Source organism: Onychomys torridus, chromosome 13 (genome assembly GCF_903995425.1).
Source record: "Onychomys torridus chromosome 13, mOncTor1.1, whole genome shotgun sequence".
NCBI classification, from domain to species: Eukaryota; Metazoa; Chordata; class Mammalia; order Rodentia; family Cricetidae; genus Onychomys; species Onychomys torridus.
The window spans coordinates 51,408,526-51,430,445 of record NC_050455.1 but is presented as its reverse complement, the minus strand read 5'-3'; the positions used below and the strand labels follow the sequence as shown (position 1 = coordinate 51,430,445).

The following is a 21,920-nucleotide window of genomic DNA, read 5'->3' as shown; positions in this document are numbered from 1 at the left end:
CAAAGTGAATGAGGTAGATGTCAGCAAATGTGAGAAGTGATTGCATGAAGTGAAAGTTAACCAAAAACCTGAGTGGTGTCCTAGCCCTGCACATCCAGACAACAATGTTGAAGGACTATTGTCCTGGTTTAGGCTGAGCTGGATAAAAGCAGACACCAACAGTGAACAGCTTGAAGTACTCATCCTCACAACTGGCACAGTCTGGAGGTTTATAAGATTTGGATGTTACTCATTACTGTTTGTGTAGGGCTAGGTCTTTACTGCCTTTCAAAATGGCTGTTTCACAAACTATCTTTGTTCTAGCATTTTCTACCTTCTGCTGATATCACCGATCTTTTCCTTCTCAGAACTGTTACTTCAAAGTTTAGAATAAAAATTTCAGAAATAATTCTGTTAGCCTCCCTCTTCTCTAGGTTTATGGTCATGCATGAGTTGTTCACAGGACAACAGTTGACTCAATGCTAATGGTCGTGGCGCATTGAGTACATGGTGTAGTCAGCCTAGTTTCATCCTTTAAAACCATATAAAATGCTCTGTGCCATTATTATCCATATTTTCCCAAGACAAAATTCATTTACAGAGTGGCTAAAAGGTGTGGTCTAAGTCTGTAAAGGCAGACCCAGGATCTGGTATTTAGAACCCAAGTTTTGGACCACCACAGTGTGTTATACTGTCTCTTGATGTCTCTCCCTTCTTCCCAGGCAAGTGTACTGTCCACCCAGGAAATCCCTGGGAACCACTGCAACATGGTGTTCTAATCACTAATGCCCATTGCATAGGGCTGGCTAATCCCAGCTCACTATTTTAGGAAGAAAATTAGCAGTGCCCAGGGGGACCATCTGACTGGGTGAACTGCACCATGGTTCTTATAGGGCCAAGAACCATGACTCTGAAAATAGTTATGTATATTTTTTCATATAACACCTAAAATAATCCCCTATGATAGGCCAGGCCCTGAACTCAATCCTAAAACAAGTGTATAGAAATAAGAGTCATCCCCTGAGTGGTTTCATCTGAGAAGGCTCTGTGACACAGGTTGTTGCTTCTTCTGCCCGCTGAGGGAGGGCAGTAGACCCTCCAGATAGCCCCAGACTCATACTTCATACACCAGTAGGCACAGTGGCTGCCAACCATACTTTTCCTTCACAGATACTGGCTACATTTCATTCTGGATGAAAGGGGGTAGAAAAGATATCACTTTATTGATACCAAACTCAAAAGTAGAAATTAAAAAAATCAAAGGGACTGAGGATGTAGTTCATTTACTTACCAAGTCCATACAAGGCCCAGGATTTAATCACCAGCACCAAATATTAAAAAGAAAAAGACCAACCAAACAAAAATCCTGAAAATCAGAATCATACTCATCAAAGAGTAGTTAAATAGAGAATTTCTTACCTTGAAGTATAGTTTTCTATCTGTTGCTGAATTATTGTCTTTGAGTTGACCAAGTAAAGAAATTCAAATACAACAAGCCACTATATTTGCCTCTGACACAGATCCAAATCTACTGATATGGAAAAAGAATTTGTTTTTATTTATACAAATACATATCACACACACACACACACACACACACACACACACACACACACAAGCATAAATTATATATGCATATGTAAATATGTAAAACCTCAAGTTTTAAAATAGGAGATTACTTCATTTAAATACATATATATGTATTAAATATATATTTGCTGCCGGGCGGTGGTGGCGCACGCCTGTAATCCCAGCACTTGGGAGGCAGAGCCAGGCAGATCTCTGTGAGTTCGAGGCCAGTCTGGTCTACCAAGTGAGTTCCAGGAAAGGCGCAAAGCTACACAGAGAAACCCTATCTTGAAAAACCAAAAAGAAAAGAAAAGAAAAATTGGGAGTCATGAGCTATCACACTTATAGATCACATTTTTAGAAAAAAATGTTAAAATATTTGCAAAATTACAAAACTGTAATAAATGAGAAGCCAGAAATCATTTTTGTTTTTAACATGAAATAAAAGGAAATGCTAAGTTCACTTTGTGAGAAGTTCATGAATCAACAAATTTGCCCTTAATAGTGGCTGAGCAACACTCCCAGTGTCTTCAAACAGAAATCCATCTCCATTAAAGTCTCAGGGAATCCGTTCCCTGGGGAGAGGTAGCATGTCACTCAGAAGATTCTTCAGACACCTGCACATTTGGGGCAGACAGGTCTGGTGACCATATGGCCACCTCCTCCAGTAAGAATGACCACAGTGTGGCCTGTTCCCTTTACAGCTTCTGTCCCAACATCCATGTCACAAAATTTTCGCATAAGACAACAGTAGATGGAATCAGAATGGGAATTTAGCAAATGAATACAGATTTCCTTTGATGGAAATCCTTTAAATCCAGGCTCAGATGGTGAGCTAATTTCTAACAGTTCCTCGTAAAGTCGGGTGTGTGACTTACCATTGCTTCTGTTGCTGCAAATGCTGTTAACTGATTTCTGAGGATGGTTCCCACATATAAAGGGTGGGTGTCATTTGAAATCTGCCACCTGGAAGTTGCTGTGCCCCTTCTGTGGAAGCATCTCAGTTCTGCTCCACTATGGCTGTTCCCTTGGGTACCAGGAAATGAGGGATTTAGTCAATTTAGTCAATGGGTTCTCTCCCTAGGGACAGCCATCCAAACTTGAAGCATGATTTGAAGTAAAAATTAGTTAAAGTGAAATATTAACAGACAAAATGTGTCCGGCATTGCTAGAATTCCTTTGTTGTTATTTTTACACCATTTTAATTTTTTATGTTGGTTGATATCTAGTCACCTCTCAGATCAGCGTCTCTTCTACATGCAAGGAATCTGGTTTGGCTTAGTCCAATATGAGTCCAGAAAAGAGGGGGAAGACTCGGTGTGTGGTGGCATTCCTGAGCTTCCAGCTCTCATTTTGAAGAATGTGTTATAAAACTAAAATCTTTTCTACCAACTGTGCATGCAGTTATTTCGGCATATGCAATTGAGTTGAGAATTGTTCTCCATGGACCTGGGCTTGCAATTCCAAAGAAAGAATACCCTCTCCAGTCACAAAAGAACCAATGCACTGCAAAGCTACAAGGATCTGAACTTTGTGAGATGACTCCTGGGCCTTGTCCTTAGACTGCTTCGTGTCTTGCCCAGAGAGTGCCATTGGGTAGCTTATCCCTAGCCAGTAAATTTTTTTTTTCAATTCCAGTTTCTTCTGTTTATTTGTCCTGCCCAACAGGTCCTCCCCTGTCCTGTGCTGGAGCCCCGCTGCCACGATCGTCCTGTCGGTGGCGCTCTTGTGTGTGGTTGCCGCATGGCGGTGTGTTGGTCAGTTGTCCCTGTGTGACTTGGTGCGCCGCTGGGTTTTAACTCTGTGTTTCTGTAACTGTCTGCACTGCTAGCTGCTACACTGAAGCAACCCTGCTGATCTCAAGGCAGTCCACCCTTGATGATTTAGATGGACAAGACTCTGTTCCTAAAACAAGCGAGCGCGCTCGGCCTAGGCTCCGTAAAATGCTCAGCATGGACATGTCTTCCTCATCAGCTGACAGTGGCAGTGTAGCATCCAGGTGCTTAACTTGTGCATGCTTTGTTCCGTACCTTCTATCCCTTCCCCGTGGATGTCATTGCAGACATAAGTTCATGAGGTGAATGCTGGTTTCCTTCTTTCTTTTTTCGCTTTGATTTCAAGAATGTGCATGACTAACAAAATGCATAACCGTAGCACTTTCTGTGACATAATTGTTTCCAAGACAACACTCCCTGAACTAAACTCTACCTTTGTTTTGTCTGTTAGGCATGCCTTAAAAACCATGATTGGAAATGTTGTCCTCCATTTTACAAATACTTTTCACTTTTCATTTTCATGATATGTATATATAATATATATAGATATGTATATATAATATATGCATATCAATATATTAGGAAAAAGTCTGTCAAATATAGCCATTATCAGTTAATGCAAAATAAATCCATCTATATTTGGCATGTATATCCTAATAGGAAAATTGAATATATTTTACCTTTGACTTTTGAAAAAAATGTTATGTAGAAACATACATCAGCTTTATAGACTACCATCTGCCTTGTTTGGAAAGGATTAGTCTGGTCTTATGTTTTCTCATTAAATCCTGCCAGAAAAACAACATTCAGTTAGAAGTGAAATTATCAGCATAGAACTGCAAAACTCTTACCCCACCCCCCAACAAATCTTAGAGTTGTTACCAGGGAGTCTGACTATACTGTGTTCAGCCTGGCACAAAAATAACCCAAGCCAAAGCCAACTCTATTCTGATCCAGTTAACACTGCGGTATGGCCCACTAGGGAATAGCCAATATGCTTTGACTTCTGAGACATCCTCTTTCAGGTGCAAGCTTGTTACATCCTTCCACTTTGAAGAGTCCTGAAAGTGCACTCATCTCTAAGGCCCTCAGGTGACCCTAAACCTTGGAGAGTATGCTTATCATCACTTACAGGCACTTTGGAAGTTAGATCTAATGTGGGTCCAACTCCCTGGAGTGTTGATCAGTTCAATGGCTTCTTAGGAGGCTGTGTGTTACTGAGATAAGTCTTAGCACAGCTTTGGTGAGGGCTCTCTCGGATCCTTCTGAGGGGTGTGGAGGATGGTGGGTAACAAACTTAGGGCCAAAGCCCTGAGCTTGTTGAGCGCCTACATGATCACCCAGCACTCTTGAGTTACAAGATGCCGCAGAAGGTGTGTCAACCATCATTCACCACTCGTTGACATGCCTACACTGGTATCCTGCATTTGAGAATCTGTGTTTGTGGGACCTGCCTGCTCACATATGCCAGTCAGACAGCAACATGTATTTCAGAATCTGACACACCGTCCTCCTGTGTCCACCAGACCCCAAATATCTGTCTCCTCTTCAGGGGCCATACAGTTCAGAAAAGGCATGCTATGGGATTCAGCATGCAATGGATTCAATATGGCTGCTTTGTTTTCAGTTCTAACCTTTCTTGCATGGGCTTGACCGGGAAAGCTAGGGAAAAGCTAGAAAGGAAATGAGGAGCACTAGAGAAAAGCCACAGGGCAACCGAAGTAGGATAAACTGTAAAAGCAGGGAAGTGTATGTAGAGGAAGCTACAGGAAGGATGTATTTTTAAAAATTCAAAGAATGAATGGAAGGAAGGAAAAAGAAAGGAAGGGAGAGAGATGTTGGCGTGTGAAAATAGGAAAAAGCTGTGAGCTAGAGCAAGCCGCTGAGAAGGTGACCACCCTAGGAAGAGACAATGATAGGTCTGGCCCTGTGTGCAAGACCAAGAACTCACGAGAACTGTCTAAGAACAGGAGAGAAGGTAAGGGTTCAGTGGGAAAGGTGCTTATCCCAAGAAGATAGAGGCGAAGAATGAGGAAAGAAGGAATAGATCAATATAAAAGAAGGGAGACTTTTTAAAGCATGTGCTTGTTGAGTTCAGCCAGTATCTGATGGATTCTGTCACCCTCAATGGGCCTAGGCAAGTCCCTTGGGCAGGACTGAGAGTAGACCACGTCTTGATCAAAAACCTATGGAACAGTCAAGCATGGCTTCTCCTTTCCATATGCTCTCTTCTTTAAGGAGTGATGGCGGTAGGTATGCTATGCTCGATGTGTGCTGATTTGGAAATGAACCTGGAGCTCATGGCTGTGAATACTGATCCTGTTTTAAACACTTCTGTGCATAGACTGGGATGCTCCTTGCAAGGTGTATCACTTGCTCTGGTTTGGAAGGATGCGATGCTAACTGTCCACTTTTTTTGCATCTGGAAAGCTACTGCTTGCAGTTTCTGCAGACCGGGAGTGAATTTCTGGAAGGAACAAAGCACATGGGATCCACACAAGGGGGGCATTTCCTTTTCTCACATGCTTGAGATTTTTACTTGGGAGTTCTGAGGTGGTGTCCTAAGGATTGGGACAGGTTCCAAGCTGGTATAAATGCTAAGACAAGCACTCTGCCCATCTTCTTTCCTCACAGCGAGCCCACCCAGTGCACCATGCTGTATTCACGCCAAGGGACAACAGAAACCATTGAGGAGGTGGAGGCTGAAGCTGAGGAGGAGGTGGGAGAGGGTCTGGAGTCCGAGCTCCATGATGCAGAAGACAAGGAGTACGCGGCAGAGTATGAAGCAGGGGTAGAGGAGGAGGTCAGCCTCACTCCGGATGAGGAGTTGCCTCAGTTCTCCACAGATGATGGGGATGTAGAGGCCCCACCCTCCTACAGCAAGGCTGTCAGCTTTGAGCATCTGTCTTTTGCCTCACAAGATGACTCCGGGGCCAAGAACCACATGGTAGTCAGCCCCGATGACAGCCGTACCGACAAGCTGGAGTCAAGTATCTTACCACCTCTGACTCATGAGCTGACAGCCAGCGAGCTGCTGATGAACAAGTAAGAGAAGGAAGGGAGCAGGCCTCCAGCTTTAGCTGGGAACTATCACAAACATGTATACTCTAGTCACATATGCACAAAGTCCTAGATGTAGAAGCTAAACATACAATCCTGGGACAGCAACGTGACTTGAATGACTGACTCAGCAAAAACTATCCAGTGACATTTGTATTCATACCTCTTTCTATGATAAGGTCGCAGACAGGTTGAGCATCCCTAATTTGAAAACCCAGGATACTCTGAAGTCCAAAAGAGCTCAGAAAGCATCCACACAGTACAGGAGATAGATGAATCTATGCCACTAAACTTTGTGCCTACATAAAACCATTGGAAAATATTCTGTAAAATGATCTTTAGACTGTATGAATATGGTATGTAGAAGGCAAAAATTAGTTGCACATTGAAATTTAATTTCCATATCTAAGATTTTTCATTATGTAATTTAATAGTTCAAGATATGAAGGTCTTCAACGTCTCAGACACTTCCCAGGTGTTTTTAGACAAAGAATAAGCAACCTGTATGAGGTTGCCTTATTATATTCCTATGGATAAACATACACAGAGGAGGCATGGGTAGATGCACAACCCAAGATATCATCATCAGTGCAAGTCACTGATTGTGAAAAGGTGGAGACAAGTGTCCAATTGTGCTCGTTCTAATAGGATGTTCCATGATGATGAACTTGAAGAATCTGAGAAATTCTATGTGGACCAGCCCCGGTTCTTGTTGCTGTTCTACGCCATGTACAACACTCTGGTAGCCCGCTCAGAAATGGTGTGCTATTTTGTGATCATCCTCAACCATATGATCTCTGCCTCCATCATCACTCTCCTGCTGCCCATCCTCATCTTCCTCTGGGCCATGCTGTCTGTCCCCAGGCCCAGCCGACGCTTCTGGATGATGGCCATCGTCTATACTGAGGTAGGCCATTCTGTTGCATGGCTGACTTAGACTAACAGTTGTTAGCAATAGTGACCTAGGGTTGGCAATTTATACACCTTCTCAGCCCTCACATATTACGAGAGGCAGGTTCTGGTGTCGTTCCCAATTAAAACACACAAGGAGACCACTTCAGTGGGATTCAGTAATTGATCAAAGGTTGCAAAATTGTTGGAGACAGGGCTTTGGAAGCCTTCCTGTGAGACCCAGGTTATTAACCACTGTCAGTATAACAATCTTGCCAGATCAAGCAGAGTGTCCTGTATCGGTGGGTGTCTAAATCACGGACTCAGAATTAAACAAAAGGCAAAGCACCTTGAATAGAGTCTGATGCAGTGGCACACATATTTTGCATCTTTCAACCTAAAGTCACTTTCCATGCATCCCAGCACGGACACTTGAAAGCCTAAATGGCAGAAGGACATGTTGGAAATGAGGGACATACATAGGGCCTTGTTTTCAATCTTTCCTGTGAAATACAGAAGATTGCAAAGTCCCATGAGAACTCCACCCCAGGGCAGGGAGATGAGGCTCACAGGTGTTGTGCCCAGGCTTCTGTAGTGTTTAGAGTTGTGGCATTTATGCTGAAGACCAAGTTTCTCCCAGACTCAGGAGGGAAAGTTTATTTTGAACAACATTGTGATGAATCCTTGCAGTACAGTGCTCGTGAAAGATGTGCCATTTCGATCTGGAAATACCGTAGGTTTGTGAGTAATTCAGGTCAGATGAAACATTTTATAGCAAATGGTCTCAAAACTAGGTGGATTAAGTATTGGTGGTATGTATTTAATAGCCGTGATTTAAAAGAATGAGTGAGTGATTCACAGATAAGTGCATGTCCATTACTCTGATTGACCTGTCCCTCACAATCTGGCCTAAATAACCATTCCTGAACATCACTTCCATTACATCCCTCGAGGACATACATGAGTGACTCTGATAAGGAGAGAGTGCCATTCCGTGGACCGAACTCCACCGTGTGGGAGAGTTTCTTAGATCCCTGTTCTTAGCTAAGTGAGTCAGTCACAGGGGACAACAGAGGGCAGAAATGGGCAAGAGATACATGGCTTTTGCACTGAAAATATTCTTAGCCTGGATTACAGAGTGAGTTCCAGGACAGGCTCCAAAGCTACACAGAGAAACCCTGTCTCGAAAAAGAAGAAAGAAAGAAAGAAAGAAAGAAGGAAAGAAAGAAAGAAAGAAAGAAAGAAAGAAAGAAAGAAAGAAAGAAAGAAAGAAAGAAAAAGAAAATATTCTTGCTTAAGTGAGGATTTCTAATTTTCTATCTCAGAGTAAAGTAAATGAGAGATCCAGTTGACATTGCTTCCCTGTATAATGTCAACTGTGTGAAGAAACCCAAGAGCCATGCTGCACACAATAAAAGAAGCAGGGGCAAATCTTTCTGTTTTCAGTGGTTCAAAGAGGGATGCGGAAGGAGATACAGTGGAGGGAAGTGAATGCTGTATGCATCAGACCTTTCTGGTGTAGAGCTGAGGAGTGCTTCCCTAGCATACACAAGTTCTGGTTCCATCCTCAGCACCATACAAACCAGGTGTGACAGCCCAAGCCTGTAATCACAGTGCTCTGAGAGGCAGGGGCACCTGGAAAAGAAATCCATGGTCCTTTTGGAGTTTATAGGCTAAAACTCCCTGTCTCAAAAAACAAACAAAAGGAAAGAAAAATGACGTCTAACTACATTATAGCAGTCCCCTCAACATCAAAATAAATTAACAAAACCTCACCAAGTCTCCACTCCTAAGAGCATGGTAATTCAGAAAAATTTATAAATTAAAGCTTTATATAATATATAAGTATATTCATATTCAAGTTGGTCCTAACTTCCATATTTTAATACCTGGATAATTAAATGTATAATTACGTCAACATAAAAACTACGTCTTCAAAAACAGAAATGACCGGTCATTCCGGTGGCAATAGGAGTCATCAATGGCTTTGCTTCACCATAGTTGATACTTTTAATAATATAGCATTGCTCTTATTCTGGAAATGAGAAACATGCTACCAACACATTAAACCCAATAGTTTTAAGATTCTCCTACATGCTAATAATACAATACTCCACATAGAGCATTTCTGTCACTACAACTGTGCAGCAGCCATGTTTTCTTAATTCTTATGTCACTATTTCTCCGTACTGCTCTTCATAGAAGGGATGACTTTTTATTTCCATCATCCATATGTAGGTGGCGATTGTGGTAAAATACTTCTTCCAGTTCGGCTTCTTTCCTTGGAATAAGGACTTGGAATTGAACAAGGACAAACCCTACTTTCCGCCAAACATCATAGGAGTGGAGAAGAAAGAGGGCTATGTTCTTTATGACCTCATTCAGCTGCTGGCCCTGTTCTTCCATCGCTCCATCCTGAAGGTACCTAGTGCTAACAGGTCATGACCCCCATGTTGATAAGTTTTGTCTGCAACAGGGCTGAAGATCCTGAGCACTGGGACCATTATTGGCCTTTTCCAGCATTTGCAGAGCATTGTTTGAAGGAGATGCAGTATCATGTCAGCACTAGTTTAAGTCGGAGCCTAAGAGAACACTCAGAGACAACACCTTGTCTCTCTTTCCCATCACCCCTACTCATCTTCTAGTGGTATGTCTTTTACCAGGCTGTCTCTTGTCATGAAGCTACAGCTGTGAGTAAGAGGCACCTCAGGGTGAGTCCCAGACTACTGTGCCTATAAAATCTCATTGTTGAGGAAGCTGTAGCCTCCATGGCCTGAGGAAGACCTGTGCAGGGCAATGCATCCCAGACACAATCACAGTCACTCTTACCCTTTTATTTTATATACATACATCCCCAACACACACACACACACACACACACACACACACACACACACACACACTATATAACACTATATATATGTATATAATATACATGTGTGTATGTATATGTATACAATACATATATGTTCCCTTTGATTAAACATAGATCCTTTTCTCATACACTATAATCTGAATGCAGTTTCCCCTCCTTCTGCTCCTTCCAGTTCTTCCCCATCTCCCCTCCCATTTGCATTTACTCCCTTCCTATCTCTCATTAAAAAGAACAGACTTCTAAGAGATAACAACAAAACATAACAAAGTAAAACAGATAAAATGAAAACCATCATAATGAAGTTGGACAAGACAAGCCAACAGAAAAAAATAAAAGAGCCTCAAGAGAAGGCATAAGAATCAGAGACCCACTCATTCACACTTTCACAAGTCCCGTGAAAATACTAAACCAAAAGCTATAATATATATGCAGAGGTATAGACCTGTGTAGGTCCAGTGATTGCTGCCTCAGTCTCTGTGAGCTCATATGTACTTTGCTTAGCTATTTTAGAGGGTCTTGTTCTCCTGATGTCCTCTGTCCCCTTTATTTCCTCCACTCCTGCCTCCTCTTCTGGAGAGCTTTTCTCCGGGCCCCACCAAGCCCCCGCAGTCCCGCAGCCCACTTATAAAATAAACACACAGACACTTATATTATTTAAACTGTTTGGCCTAATGGATCAGGCTTCTAGCTAGCTGTTCTTCTATCTTAAATTAACCCATTTCTATTCATCTATAAGTTACCATGTGGCTCGTGGCTTACTGGTATCTTAACATCTTCTCATGGTGGAGGCTGGCAGTGTCTCTCTGCCTCAGCATTCCACTTCCCAGACTTCTCCTCTCTCTTTGTCCCGCCTATACTTCCTGCCTGGCTACTGGCCAATCAGTGTTTTATTTATCAATCAATCATCCACAGCACTTCCCCTTTTCCTTTTTTATCTCTCAGGAAGGACAGCAGTGAGTGCTAAGATAAGGTGGTCTTAGCTCTTGGGCTTGATCTCTGGGCTTTTAACTCTTTATTTGGCTCTGTGTTTCTTATTTAATAAGGATGTTTAGAATTACATCTATAGGTTTCCCTGAACTCTGAGAGGAGGGATTTGATGGAGACATCTTGTTTTCAGCCATGTGTTCCAGGGTCTCTCTCGAACATAATGTCTGCCTATGGGTCTCTATATTTGATCCCATCTGCTGCCTTTTTTCAATGGCCATGTGGATGTTTTTCTTCTCACATACTGCAAGTTGCAAACAGAAAATCTATTAACAGAAACAAGCCAGTCCACTGTAGTTATGTACAAATCACTATACAGCTTATTTCAAAGCCAAGGTGCCTGTTGTCATGGTCTTGCTTTTTTCTATCTTGCTTCCTTTTCCAAAATATTTTAAGTTTATAACTCATTTAATCAAATCATGCCTTTGCCAGCTCTTATCAGATCCTTTTTAGAATAAAACTTGGAGCTTTGCTTTTCTATTTGTTTTGTTTTCATTTTTAATCTATCCAGGGCCTCCTCGGCATCCAAGCCTGGCCCAGAACTCATTATGCAGGCCAGGCTGTTATCAAAGTTATGATCCTCCTGCCTCAGCCTCCTGAATTATAGGGTGACAGGCATGTACCACTATGCTCAGCTTTCTTGTTCTTTTAACTATGACTCACAGGGAGGAACAGGCCAAGTTTGAGGAATAAATGTAAAGACGGAGCATCAGGGTTCAGGGAGGGAGCTCACTGGAGTGCTTCACACACAACTGGGCAGGTCATGTGTGGTCCAAACAGAATCTCTCTCTAGCAAGACCAAAGGGTTCTCAGACTCTTGGTCTGTACACTCTTTCCCTCTGTAAGAGCTCTTTATCCCATTTTCTTACAGCATGAATCAGGATCTGCAGTAGGCACCAGAATCTTTGCCTCATACCTGGTCAACAAACTTTGAGTAGAATATTTGCAGTTTTGTTCTGAGTTTTGAATAAGGCAAGGCTCAGCCTATCGTGTGGGCTGGGCGAAGGACAGAATCATCCTCCAAAGTAGAGGAGACACTTGTTATATGGGATGCTAAGGTTGAGTTAACCTGTGGATAGTAAGTGGGCCAAGGCTATTTCTAGTGAGCACTCTGATATGTTCTGGAAGGTTCTAACACATCAAGAAGCTATCATTTCACCCTCTCTCTAACTGCCTAAATTTACCTACCTTGTCTTCGTTAATTATACAAACTCTTTCCACCAACAACCATCTCCACTCTCCTAGGACACTCACACAGTTCTGTACAAGCTTCCTTAGACGCACCTCCCTTGGATTTCCAATTTCAAGGGATTAAATGTTGGAATCAATACTGTAAGAAAGACAGCCAGTTGGCCCACCTGAGATGCTAGCCTCAGCTGTCACCTTCTCTGCTTCTCAGTGTCATGGCTTATGGGATGAGGATGACATTGTTGACAGTGGCACAGACAAGGAGGAGTCTGATGATGAACTCTCCCTGGATCACGGCAGAAGAGGCTCCTCAGACTCACTGAAGTCCATCAACCTGGCTGCCTCTGTGGAGTCTGTGCACGTGACCTTCCCAGAGCAGCCAGGGGCCATCCGGAGAAAACGTTCCTGCAGCAGCTCCCAGATCTCCCCACGGTCCAGCTTCTCTTCAAATAGGTCCAAAAGAGGTATCTGTTATATGGCCTTTAGGCTGAAATAAGCCCCAAACAGTCTTCTTTTTCTGCATCTGGGGAAGATAGTGTAACACGGAAGAATCATGCTTTGGCATCAGACAGACCCAAGTTCAGATCCTGTTTCAGCTATATAGCTTCCTTAATTGTTCAAGATGTGTGAGTCCCTCCAGGGACCAGGGTTTCAGGTAATAGAGGAAGGCAGCCAGCACACAGCCTATGTGTAGCAATGTGAGGCATATGATAATTTATTCATCAACTATAAAACCTCCACTGGGTATGATATAAATCATAACAGAATTTGAAAATGGATTTATATTTTAGCAATGGAGATTTGGGAGGGGGATACTGAGGACTGAACCCAGGGTCTCTGTCACATTGTATACTAGGCAAGTGCACCACCACTGGGCTCTATCTCTACCTCTTTCTGTTTTACTAGTTTTTATTCTGAGTTATGTCTCCCTTCATTTCACAGGCTAGCTTTGAACTCTGTAGCCTAGGTGGGCCTTGAACTCTCAAATCCTCCAACTTCAACCTCCCAGATAGCTATAATTATAAGCATGTGCCACAAGGATCAGCTTCATTTGGGGACTTTTAACAAAGCTGTGTGGTTATTTCCTAAGCTGGCTGTTAATATCTTACTAAACACTGAGTATGATCAGAAAGTTGCTATTTGGAAGTACTTGGCTCTTGGTAGTCATGGGCTTGTGTCTGATGCTTCCTCAGGACTCATGCATTTATCTTCAAAACCTGCTTTTGAGGCACATACTGGGACACCAAGTCATATTGATTTTATAGTTGGAGAAATTAGGATGCGAAAATAAGTCTGAGTCACGCACCCCCATCTGGAAAAGCCAAGACCTAGAGCACTACTGAACACAAGTAAAATTATTCCCCTACATGTTTCTTCCTGAACCATGCAGAGAAGACCCACCGAGTATGAACCCACACATCTATTCCAGCCTCATGGCAGCATAGAGATTCACTTTCTAAACACTCAGTAGTCACTCTTAAAACCACATGTGCCTTGCACCCTCTCGTGCAGGAAAAATCAACCCTACACCCAAATGGATTTCTGTTTACAGATCCACTGTTTACAGAGCCTTTAAATCTGTGGTTTCTCTTCTTTCTCCTGCTCTTTCTAGGAAGCACAAGCACCCGAAACAGTAGCCAGAGAGGAAGCAGTGTTTTGAGCATTAAACAGAAGAGCAAAAGAGAACTTTACATGGAGAAACTTCAGGAGCATTTAATCAAGGCAAAGGTCTTTACCATAAAGAAGTGAGTGAGTAGAAACATGTGGGCTGGGCACTTTGACTGAGCTGGGGAGCTGGTGCCAATGGCTTCCTATAAACCAGAGGTGAAGAACTGTCACTATGGGATAAAATGACGCATGGTTCCATTGCTTTAGGAACATCTGTCAGTAAGTGCCTAAGTCAAGGGTTCACTTTATAAGCTTTCAGGCTTTGCTTCTGAAAGCCCAGCGAGGCAGAGAGGAGCATGAGCTTCACATTGGATAGGAACCATGATGCCCTTTCCTCCAGAGGTGGAGCTGGATGGCATAGGGCCAGGCTACTTAGTTGGTATCCTACAGATGGTCCCTAGCCTTCTTCACAGCTCCCTCTACTGGTTGGTGATTCACAGAGGCAATGTCCAAGCACCAGCATGGAGAAAGACAGAACAGAGCTGGGACTGTGATGTGAACCAAGCCAAGCAAGGGCCAGCCCTAACTACAGATAGGCTCAGACCTGGAGAGCCTGCCGCACTTAAATGGGGCTTTGATTTAAAGGCAGAACCCAAATCATCGTGAAGGTGTGCAGGGGCTTGAAGGATAAGCCATAGACATATGGGCACAGTGGTAATGACAGGGAAAGCAAACAAAAGCCAAGAGCAGCAGAGATACACCATGATGGGCATAAGACTCCAAATCAGAAGAGGCAGAAGACGTAAATGCTCAGATCTGGACCTCCAGGTATCAGCACCCTCATGGGCTCCTTCACTTTATCCTCCTCCAGCCTCAGCCATAGCATCACCCCAAAATTTCCATAAACAAGGGTAAAATATAGAGAATTCTGCAGCATGGGCTCATATAGAGTGAATAGTCAGACCCAGACAGCCATATACCCAGTACCTGACTTTTAGGGCTTTATGCAACTCTGTTATGCTTCAAGTAAGGGAAGGGTCGCGGCACCCTCCGGGTCATGCCTGCTTTGGCAACAAGCTCATCTGTACTCCTTGAGCAGGGCTCTCTCCAGGGGATTCTGCCTAAGCCTAGCTCAAAGAAGAAGGTGGGACCTGTGCAGAAAGAGGAGCAGAAGTGGAATTAGAGTGGTATCAGTCACTTTCCCCTCCTGCCCATCTGAAACAAGTGGGCTTGTCTTGCAGGACTCTACAAATATATGTGCCCATTCGGCAATTTTTCTATGACCTCATCCACCCAGACTACAGTGCTGTAACAGATGTGTATGTGCTGATGTTCCTGGCTGACACTGTGGACTTCATCATCATCGTCTTTGGCTTCTGGGCCTTTGGGGTAGGTTGGGGCAAGGGTCTCCCCTCATCCAATGACTTCCCCTCATCCCCTCATCCATTTCCATCTTGGGAACTGCCACTCAGCCTTATCCCATTCTTCCCTCCCCAGAAACACTCAGCAGCTGCAGATATCACCTCTTCTCTGTCAGAAGACCAGGTCCCCGGGCCATTCCTGGTGATGGTCCTCATTCAGTTTGGAACCATGGTGGTGGACCGTGCACTCTACCTCAGGAAGACTGTGCTAGGCAAGGTCATTTTCCAGGTCATTCTCGTGTTTGGGATTCACTTCTGGATGTTCTTCATCTTACCCAGTGTGACTGAGAGGTAAGGTCTCCCCCACAGAGATCCAGCAGGACAGTGAAAGGCTCCATTCAAATGCAGAGTAGGAGGTGGTGATTCATCTTCCTTAGTGCTTGAACTGTATTTCATCCCCATTTGCAGAAACAAAGACTTCAGAATAAGAGAAAGGTCTCAAACCAAAGATCTTTGAGTTGTGTTTGTCTCTACAACCTAGCTGATGTCGAGAGGAGCTGAGTTTGGTCTTAGGTGCACCACTCAGAGAGGAAAAGGACAAGAGACAATGTCACGTGAGAAGCTGATGAGAAATGGAGAGGTTATTCAGCTGGTTCATAGACATATGATAAGGATGATAAGGGGAAAGAGATTGTATCTGCCCCAAGGATGATGATGGGGCCTGAAAAGCACATGTAGGGGACCAGGAAGACCCATTAGGAAATGATGTTGTTTCTGTCAGGACAACTATTGCTAATGGTTAAAACAGACTGAGAGTTGGGGTGAGTGAGTCTATAGAGGATAGATACTACCAAGCAAGGTGAGGTACATGGTAATCCGAGCATTCAGGAGGCCGAAGGAGTCATGAGTTTGAGGCCAGCCTAGGTTATACAGCAAGACTGTATTTCAAGAATAAGGCAGCCTGAAGGTTACTAGGGGCAGGGCTTGAAGGTGGTACTGGTTTCCCACAACACCTAGAATTGGATATAGATCTAAAAGTCCTCAGTAAGTTCTCCCATCCCTCCCTGACCCAGAGTTCTTTCTTTTCTCATATATGGCCTTGGAAACACACACTTCCACTGCAAATGAGTCTTGTGACCAAGTTAGGGCTTAGTGTGTGAACGACTCAACCAATGAAAGAAAAACAAAGTGAATTACTATAAACAGAAGGCATCTATTCTCTCAGGCTATAGAAAAAGCGGTCCATAGAATATGGATGTGGAAGTGTCCAGGTCATGCAACAGGGCTGAGGTTATGACCTACTATGAATGAGGTCAGAATTTATGTATACAGCATGGTGTGGCTCCCTCTGCTGTTGGCTTGAGCATCCGCATTCCCAAGCCAATAATGCTATATTCAGAGTCTCCTTTAACTGTGACTTAAAACATCCCCAAGTATCCTGGGAAAGTCCTCGTGTTTAATAGCAAGTTTGATCTTTCTGACCAAACCTCAGAGTCATCTTTAGTGAAGTCATATGAACAATCTATAGATTGGGCTGGCTAGTACTATTTCTTCACCACATAAGGAAATTGTCTCAGATGAAACATGTAATGAGGAAGTCCAAAGTGTCCCTAATAGTGCGTGAGTATAGCTCGCATTGGAGCGTCCGGCCTCTGACCCTCCCTGCTTAGTCTCATGTTATTGTATAACAATAAACTATGAGGATGTGAATACATTGAAAGGAAAAGGAATCTGGAGAATTCCTAAAGTGTCTAAATAAACAAGGATCTGTCATCCCGAAGCCACCCAACAATCCAGGAAAGTCTGTATCCTGCCATGCAGAGTAGGAGAACATACCTCAGATCACACAATTGAGTAAGGCAGACATTCTGAACAAATAGTATAGCTGGAAGCATGTTGGGAATCTTATTTGTTAGCTTATAATATAGAATAAATATTTCCTGTAAGTATTTAATAATATCTATGCCTTAAACCAATTAGCCAAACCCAATGAACAAGGCAAACAATGAATTTACCCATTTATTTTCTGATACATAAAAAAATGTCTCAGAATGCTGTCTGCTACATATTCCAAATTATGGATCCTTTAAAGTTAAAATGTCATTTCTTAAAGAGTAAACTTTCATTTGAGCTACACCACCTATATCACATATGTTGCACAAAAAATGTTTAATGACTAATTCACTTAACAGTAATTTAATGTAATCTGAGTATTATCAACTAAATGATAATAATGCTCCATTCACAGAATTAAGAGGTTTATTTTTCTTTTTTTGATTGCTAGATTTTCTTGCCCTAACTTTTGATTTGGGAGTAATCCACTCGGTAGAGAATTCTTTAGAATTGTCTTTAACTGGCAGAGGGGAAGTTTGTTTTCTGTTCTAAACTGCTGCCTTCTTTTGCCTTCTATAATTTTGCCTTTTAGGAAATTCAGCCAGAACCTGGTGGCTCAGCTTTGGTACTTTGTGAAGTGTGTGTACTTTGGGTTGTCTGCCTATCAAATCCGCTGTGGCTACCCAACGCGCGTGCTTGGAAACTTCCTCACTAAGAGCTACAATTATGTCAATCTCTTCCTGTTTCAAGGGTGAGGGCACTGCCTTGTCTCTAACTGATGGAGTGGCATCAGTGGGAAGCACTGTGTTTCTTCCACAAGGAGGGAGGAGAGAGAGAAGGCGGGGATGGAAGGCACCCAGAAATTCTTAGTGCCGGCAACACACAATTGCTGGCTTTAAGCACTTTTCCATGTGTAGTCACTGAATCCCTGCCAGGAAAATGCCCTAGAGTCATCCACACTGGGTTAATTTTCACTTTAGTTACTTGCCTAGTTACCATGATAATGTTTGGGGATAAAAATTGGGGACACCCCTCTTCCCAAAGCTCAGGGGTCATTGAAAGAGAGGGCACAAGAAGATCCCAAGAGCCAGAGGCAATGAAGTGACTGCAGCAAAATGGTGTGTTCTGGACACGGCAAGGCAGCTGCACCTGTGAACTTACACCAGTTGAAACAGCATACACAAAAGCTGCATAAGGTCAATCGGTCCAGACCGACTCTCTTGGAGCAAGCAAGATGTGGTCCCACTAGCCGAATTGCTGTTGGCAGTTGATGACTTCTGGAGACCGAGACTCGGTTTCCTTCAAGGGTGTGGGTCCTGGAAAGCTACCCAGGTTCTGGTAGATGATCCTAAACACATTCTCATATAGACTGCACTAAATGGACCCCATGGGTTTAAAAAAGAAAACAGAAAACCTGGAGTTGGTGGAATATATGATGAGACAGATGAGGAGGGATTACAGGGGAGGAAATGAGAGATGGATTAGATAAAAACACATTATGTGCATGTATGAAATCCTCAAGCAATAAAAGGGGAGCAGAGTAAACATAGATAATATTTAAGTATTAATACACTTTTGGACATATGACTGGGATCAGCCATTTCCAGAATACCTCTGGAGTTCTTTGTGTACAGTGAGTTCATCCATGAAGAAGCCTAAGAGGCATCATGATGCCTGTTTCTGATACCTCATCAAGCAACCTCCATTAGTTCTTCCACATGATAACATACCCTGCATTCCCCAAAAGTTATACTATGTTTTATAGAGGTGGCTGGAGGCACAACTGGCCCCTCCACAGCACTAGTCCTGAGCCCTGGTGATAGTTCAGAAGAGGTATTGGGTTTATTCAGATGTTGTGATCAACCACATATTCTACCCAAGGCCTGGGCCTGATGTTTCTTCCAGGTGTTGGCTTACTATTTAATCTGTAGAGCTGAAATAGCCCAAGGAAGGAGTTTTGAATGATAACAAAACTGCTGTGGGGGATCCTAGAATCAGCTTACTTCCCTAGCCTGGGAGGAAATCTCTGTCATTCAAAGAGCTTGGAATATTCCTCAGAGCCTTCTGGAACATAAGCCGGCCCATTACCCAATACAACTGAAAGATGAGGCTTCGGCAGAAGCAGTTAGCCTCATTAACCTAGCAAGCCACTGATCGTGAGTTCCCTCTCTGGCTCCAGTGACATTCCCTGGTCCCTCTGCAACCCCATATTTCCTCTCATCTCTATCAGATGTATACTCTTTACTGACTCATCCATCAACATAGCCATAGCACCTCAACCCTCTACCCAACTGATTCTTACAGTACAATCACATGTGAAAGAAACAGAATCAACTTTTAATATGAAGTCCCATCAGAGAAAATAGGAATAAAAATATTAATCCATATACTTAATTTATAGAACGAGGCAGTTGTATTCCCAGTTGGATTTTACTGTGAGGATCTCCTTGAGAGTTTTTCTTAACTCGTGGCATTTTAAACAAATGGTTGCATGGACTCTTGAGATGAGGTAGACAGTGGGTCTACCCTCCAAATGTCTGTCTGACTAAATGTGGTTCCTGACAGGTTCCGCCTGGTCCCATTTCTGACGGAGCTGCGGGCTGTGATGGACTGGGTGTGGACAGACACGACCTTGAGCCTCTCCAGCTGGATTTGTGTGGAGGACATTTATGCACACATTTTCATCTTAAAGTGCTGGCGGGAGTCGGAAAAGGTAAAGTGGGCAGCCCAGTGCCTCCTTCCTGCCTGACGCCCTTGAGCCCAGGTTGGTTACAAGATTAATGCGGATGCTGCATGTTTTGTGGCCAAGTGGATGGAGGCAGGGGATAAAACCTGCCAGGGACTATAAATACAGCATTGATTTCCAACCCACTGGGGTTGGAGGCTTTACATGCACTTCTGCCATGGTCAGCAGCAGCAACAGCCAGATGTTTTCGTACTTTGGCAATAGTGTTGTAATTGATCTAAAAGAAGTGATATGTTGCCACTCACCCTTGAACTGGGGAGCAGACGGAGCCCAGCGCAGAAAAATTAGGGTTGGTTAGACAGTGTGGACTCATGCTCACCATCTGCTTTCCTCTGGAGGAGGGATGGTTTCTTTAACCGCCCTGTTAAAGAAAATGAAAGAAGATGTTATTCTACTAGGTAACTATTAAGTTTAAGTATAGATTAGCTTTATTAGATATTCTGAAAGTTTATAGTATAGAAACAGAGTATCCTGTATAGTGGTGACAGAAACACACAACCAACATTAGCCAAGGAGTAGAAAATGTCTTCCTGTCTTACCTCAGAGATACTCTCTTTCAAAGATTCTCTCTTTTGTTTGTTTGTTTTGCTGGGTTTTGTTTGTTTATTTGGTTGGTTATGGGTTTTTGAGACAATGTTTCTCTGTGTAACAGCCCTGGCTGTCCTGGAGCTTGCTTTGTAGACAAGGCTGGCCTGGAACTCACAGAGATCCTCCTGCCTCTGCCTCCTAAGAGTCTCTTTAAATGATCACAGTGTCTAGTGTGCATTCCCAGCTCCCCTCGGCCAGCCAGCTCTACACTCTGTCAGGAGGCACATGTGCTTCTGAGGTTTATGGAACTGAAGGAGCTGAGACCTGTTAGAGGAGACAGAGACACAGCTCCACACTGCCACTGAAGAATTCCTCTAATGTTTAGGGAACTCAGCTCAGGCCAAACTGCAATCTGTGGCTTCAGTGCCAGAAAGAATTTCAAGACTTTGTCACAAAGCAGAGCTGGAGATTTTGTAAGAGATATTTTAATATAGGTTTAAGCATAAGAGCTACAAGCAAGAAAAGCACTCAGAAGACAGTTAAAGACACCAGACGGCACAGATGTGGGCTCCTCCCACATTTGAGCAGCCAGTTGTCTTAGCAGTAGCCATGTATATACCCTTGGAGGCTCTCAAGTTGCATCTCAGGAGGCTGCTATGAAGTTTTTCTTCTTTTCTCTTTCTTGATTAGTGAGGCTGCAAGCTGGCACTGATAGGCCTTTGGTGGGATTACACTCTGGTAAATTATGACTAGAAGCCCCTAAAACTGCTAGGATAGTGCAGGAGTGTGGGACATGTTCTTTTCCTGGAAATGGGGTTTGTGATAAGATTCCCAGGAAACTGCAGGTTTATAGCTGGGACAGTGTTGACAGATCCCCTGGACTGGAGTTACCAATGGTTGTGAGTCACCATGTGGGTACTGGGAATCAGACCTGGGTCCTCTAGAAGAGCAACCGGACCACTGAGCCATCTCTCCAGCCTCTTGTCCCTCTTTTTAAAGAGCACAAAAACTGGAATGATAAGAGAAAGTCTTGGTCTATTTTTTTTTTGTTATTGTTGTTGCTGAAACAAACATCTGAGACTAGGAAATTTATACAAGGAAGAGAATTATTTTGACTCCTGGCCCTGCAGGGCAGCATCTGTTTGACTTTCTGCCTCTCTGTGCACGGTGAGAAGAAAGCAGAGAAAGAACCAAGTAAGTGTAGTAAAGCAGCAGGGACAACTTCCTGTGTTAGCAAGACCATTCCTCAAGAAAAGTTGAGTTCACTCCTGAAGACTCCTTGCTCAACCCAACTGCCTCGAAGAGGTCCCACCACATTTCAATAGTGGATAGAGAATGCCTCATTCACTGGCTCTCTGAGGACATCTCTGGATGACTCCATCCAACCAGAAGGGAAAATAGGAACATCAAAGGACACAGGATAGCAACCAGAATGACAAAGGCCTTGACATGCTTGCGTATGAGGACACTAGAAAGGTTGAACCAGGAATCATTTGGTTCACCACCAAAACAGAAGAAGAAGA

The 21,920-nt window shown here is 43.3% G+C and overlaps 1 protein-coding gene across 3 annotated transcripts in view; it reads left to right on the top strand.

Moving 5' to 3' along the window:
• Piezo2 (piezo type mechanosensitive ion channel component 2) overlaps positions 1-21,920 on the top strand; it is a 376,725-nt gene that overhangs the window by 342,377 nt on the left and 12,428 nt on the right. For 2 of the 3 annotated variants that reach the window (XM_036205319.1, XM_036205318.1), the window contains 10 exons: positions 3,380-3,547; positions 5,958-6,368; positions 7,032-7,290; positions 9,513-9,695; positions 12,533-12,785; positions 13,934-14,066; positions 15,171-15,318; positions 15,427-15,641; positions 17,716-17,874; positions 19,689-19,836. In XM_036205319.1, coding sequence (XP_036061212.1) covers positions 3,380-3,547; positions 5,958-6,368; positions 7,032-7,290; positions 9,513-9,695; positions 12,533-12,785; positions 13,934-14,066; positions 15,171-15,318; positions 15,427-15,641; positions 17,716-17,874; positions 19,689-19,836 — 2,077 coding nt within the window. The remainder of the gene's footprint in view (positions 1-3,379; positions 3,548-5,957; positions 6,369-7,031; positions 7,291-9,512; positions 9,696-12,532; positions 12,786-13,933; positions 14,067-15,170; positions 15,319-15,426; positions 15,642-17,715; positions 17,875-19,688; positions 19,837-21,920) is intronic. The other variant, XM_036205320.1, reaches the window with a different exon arrangement.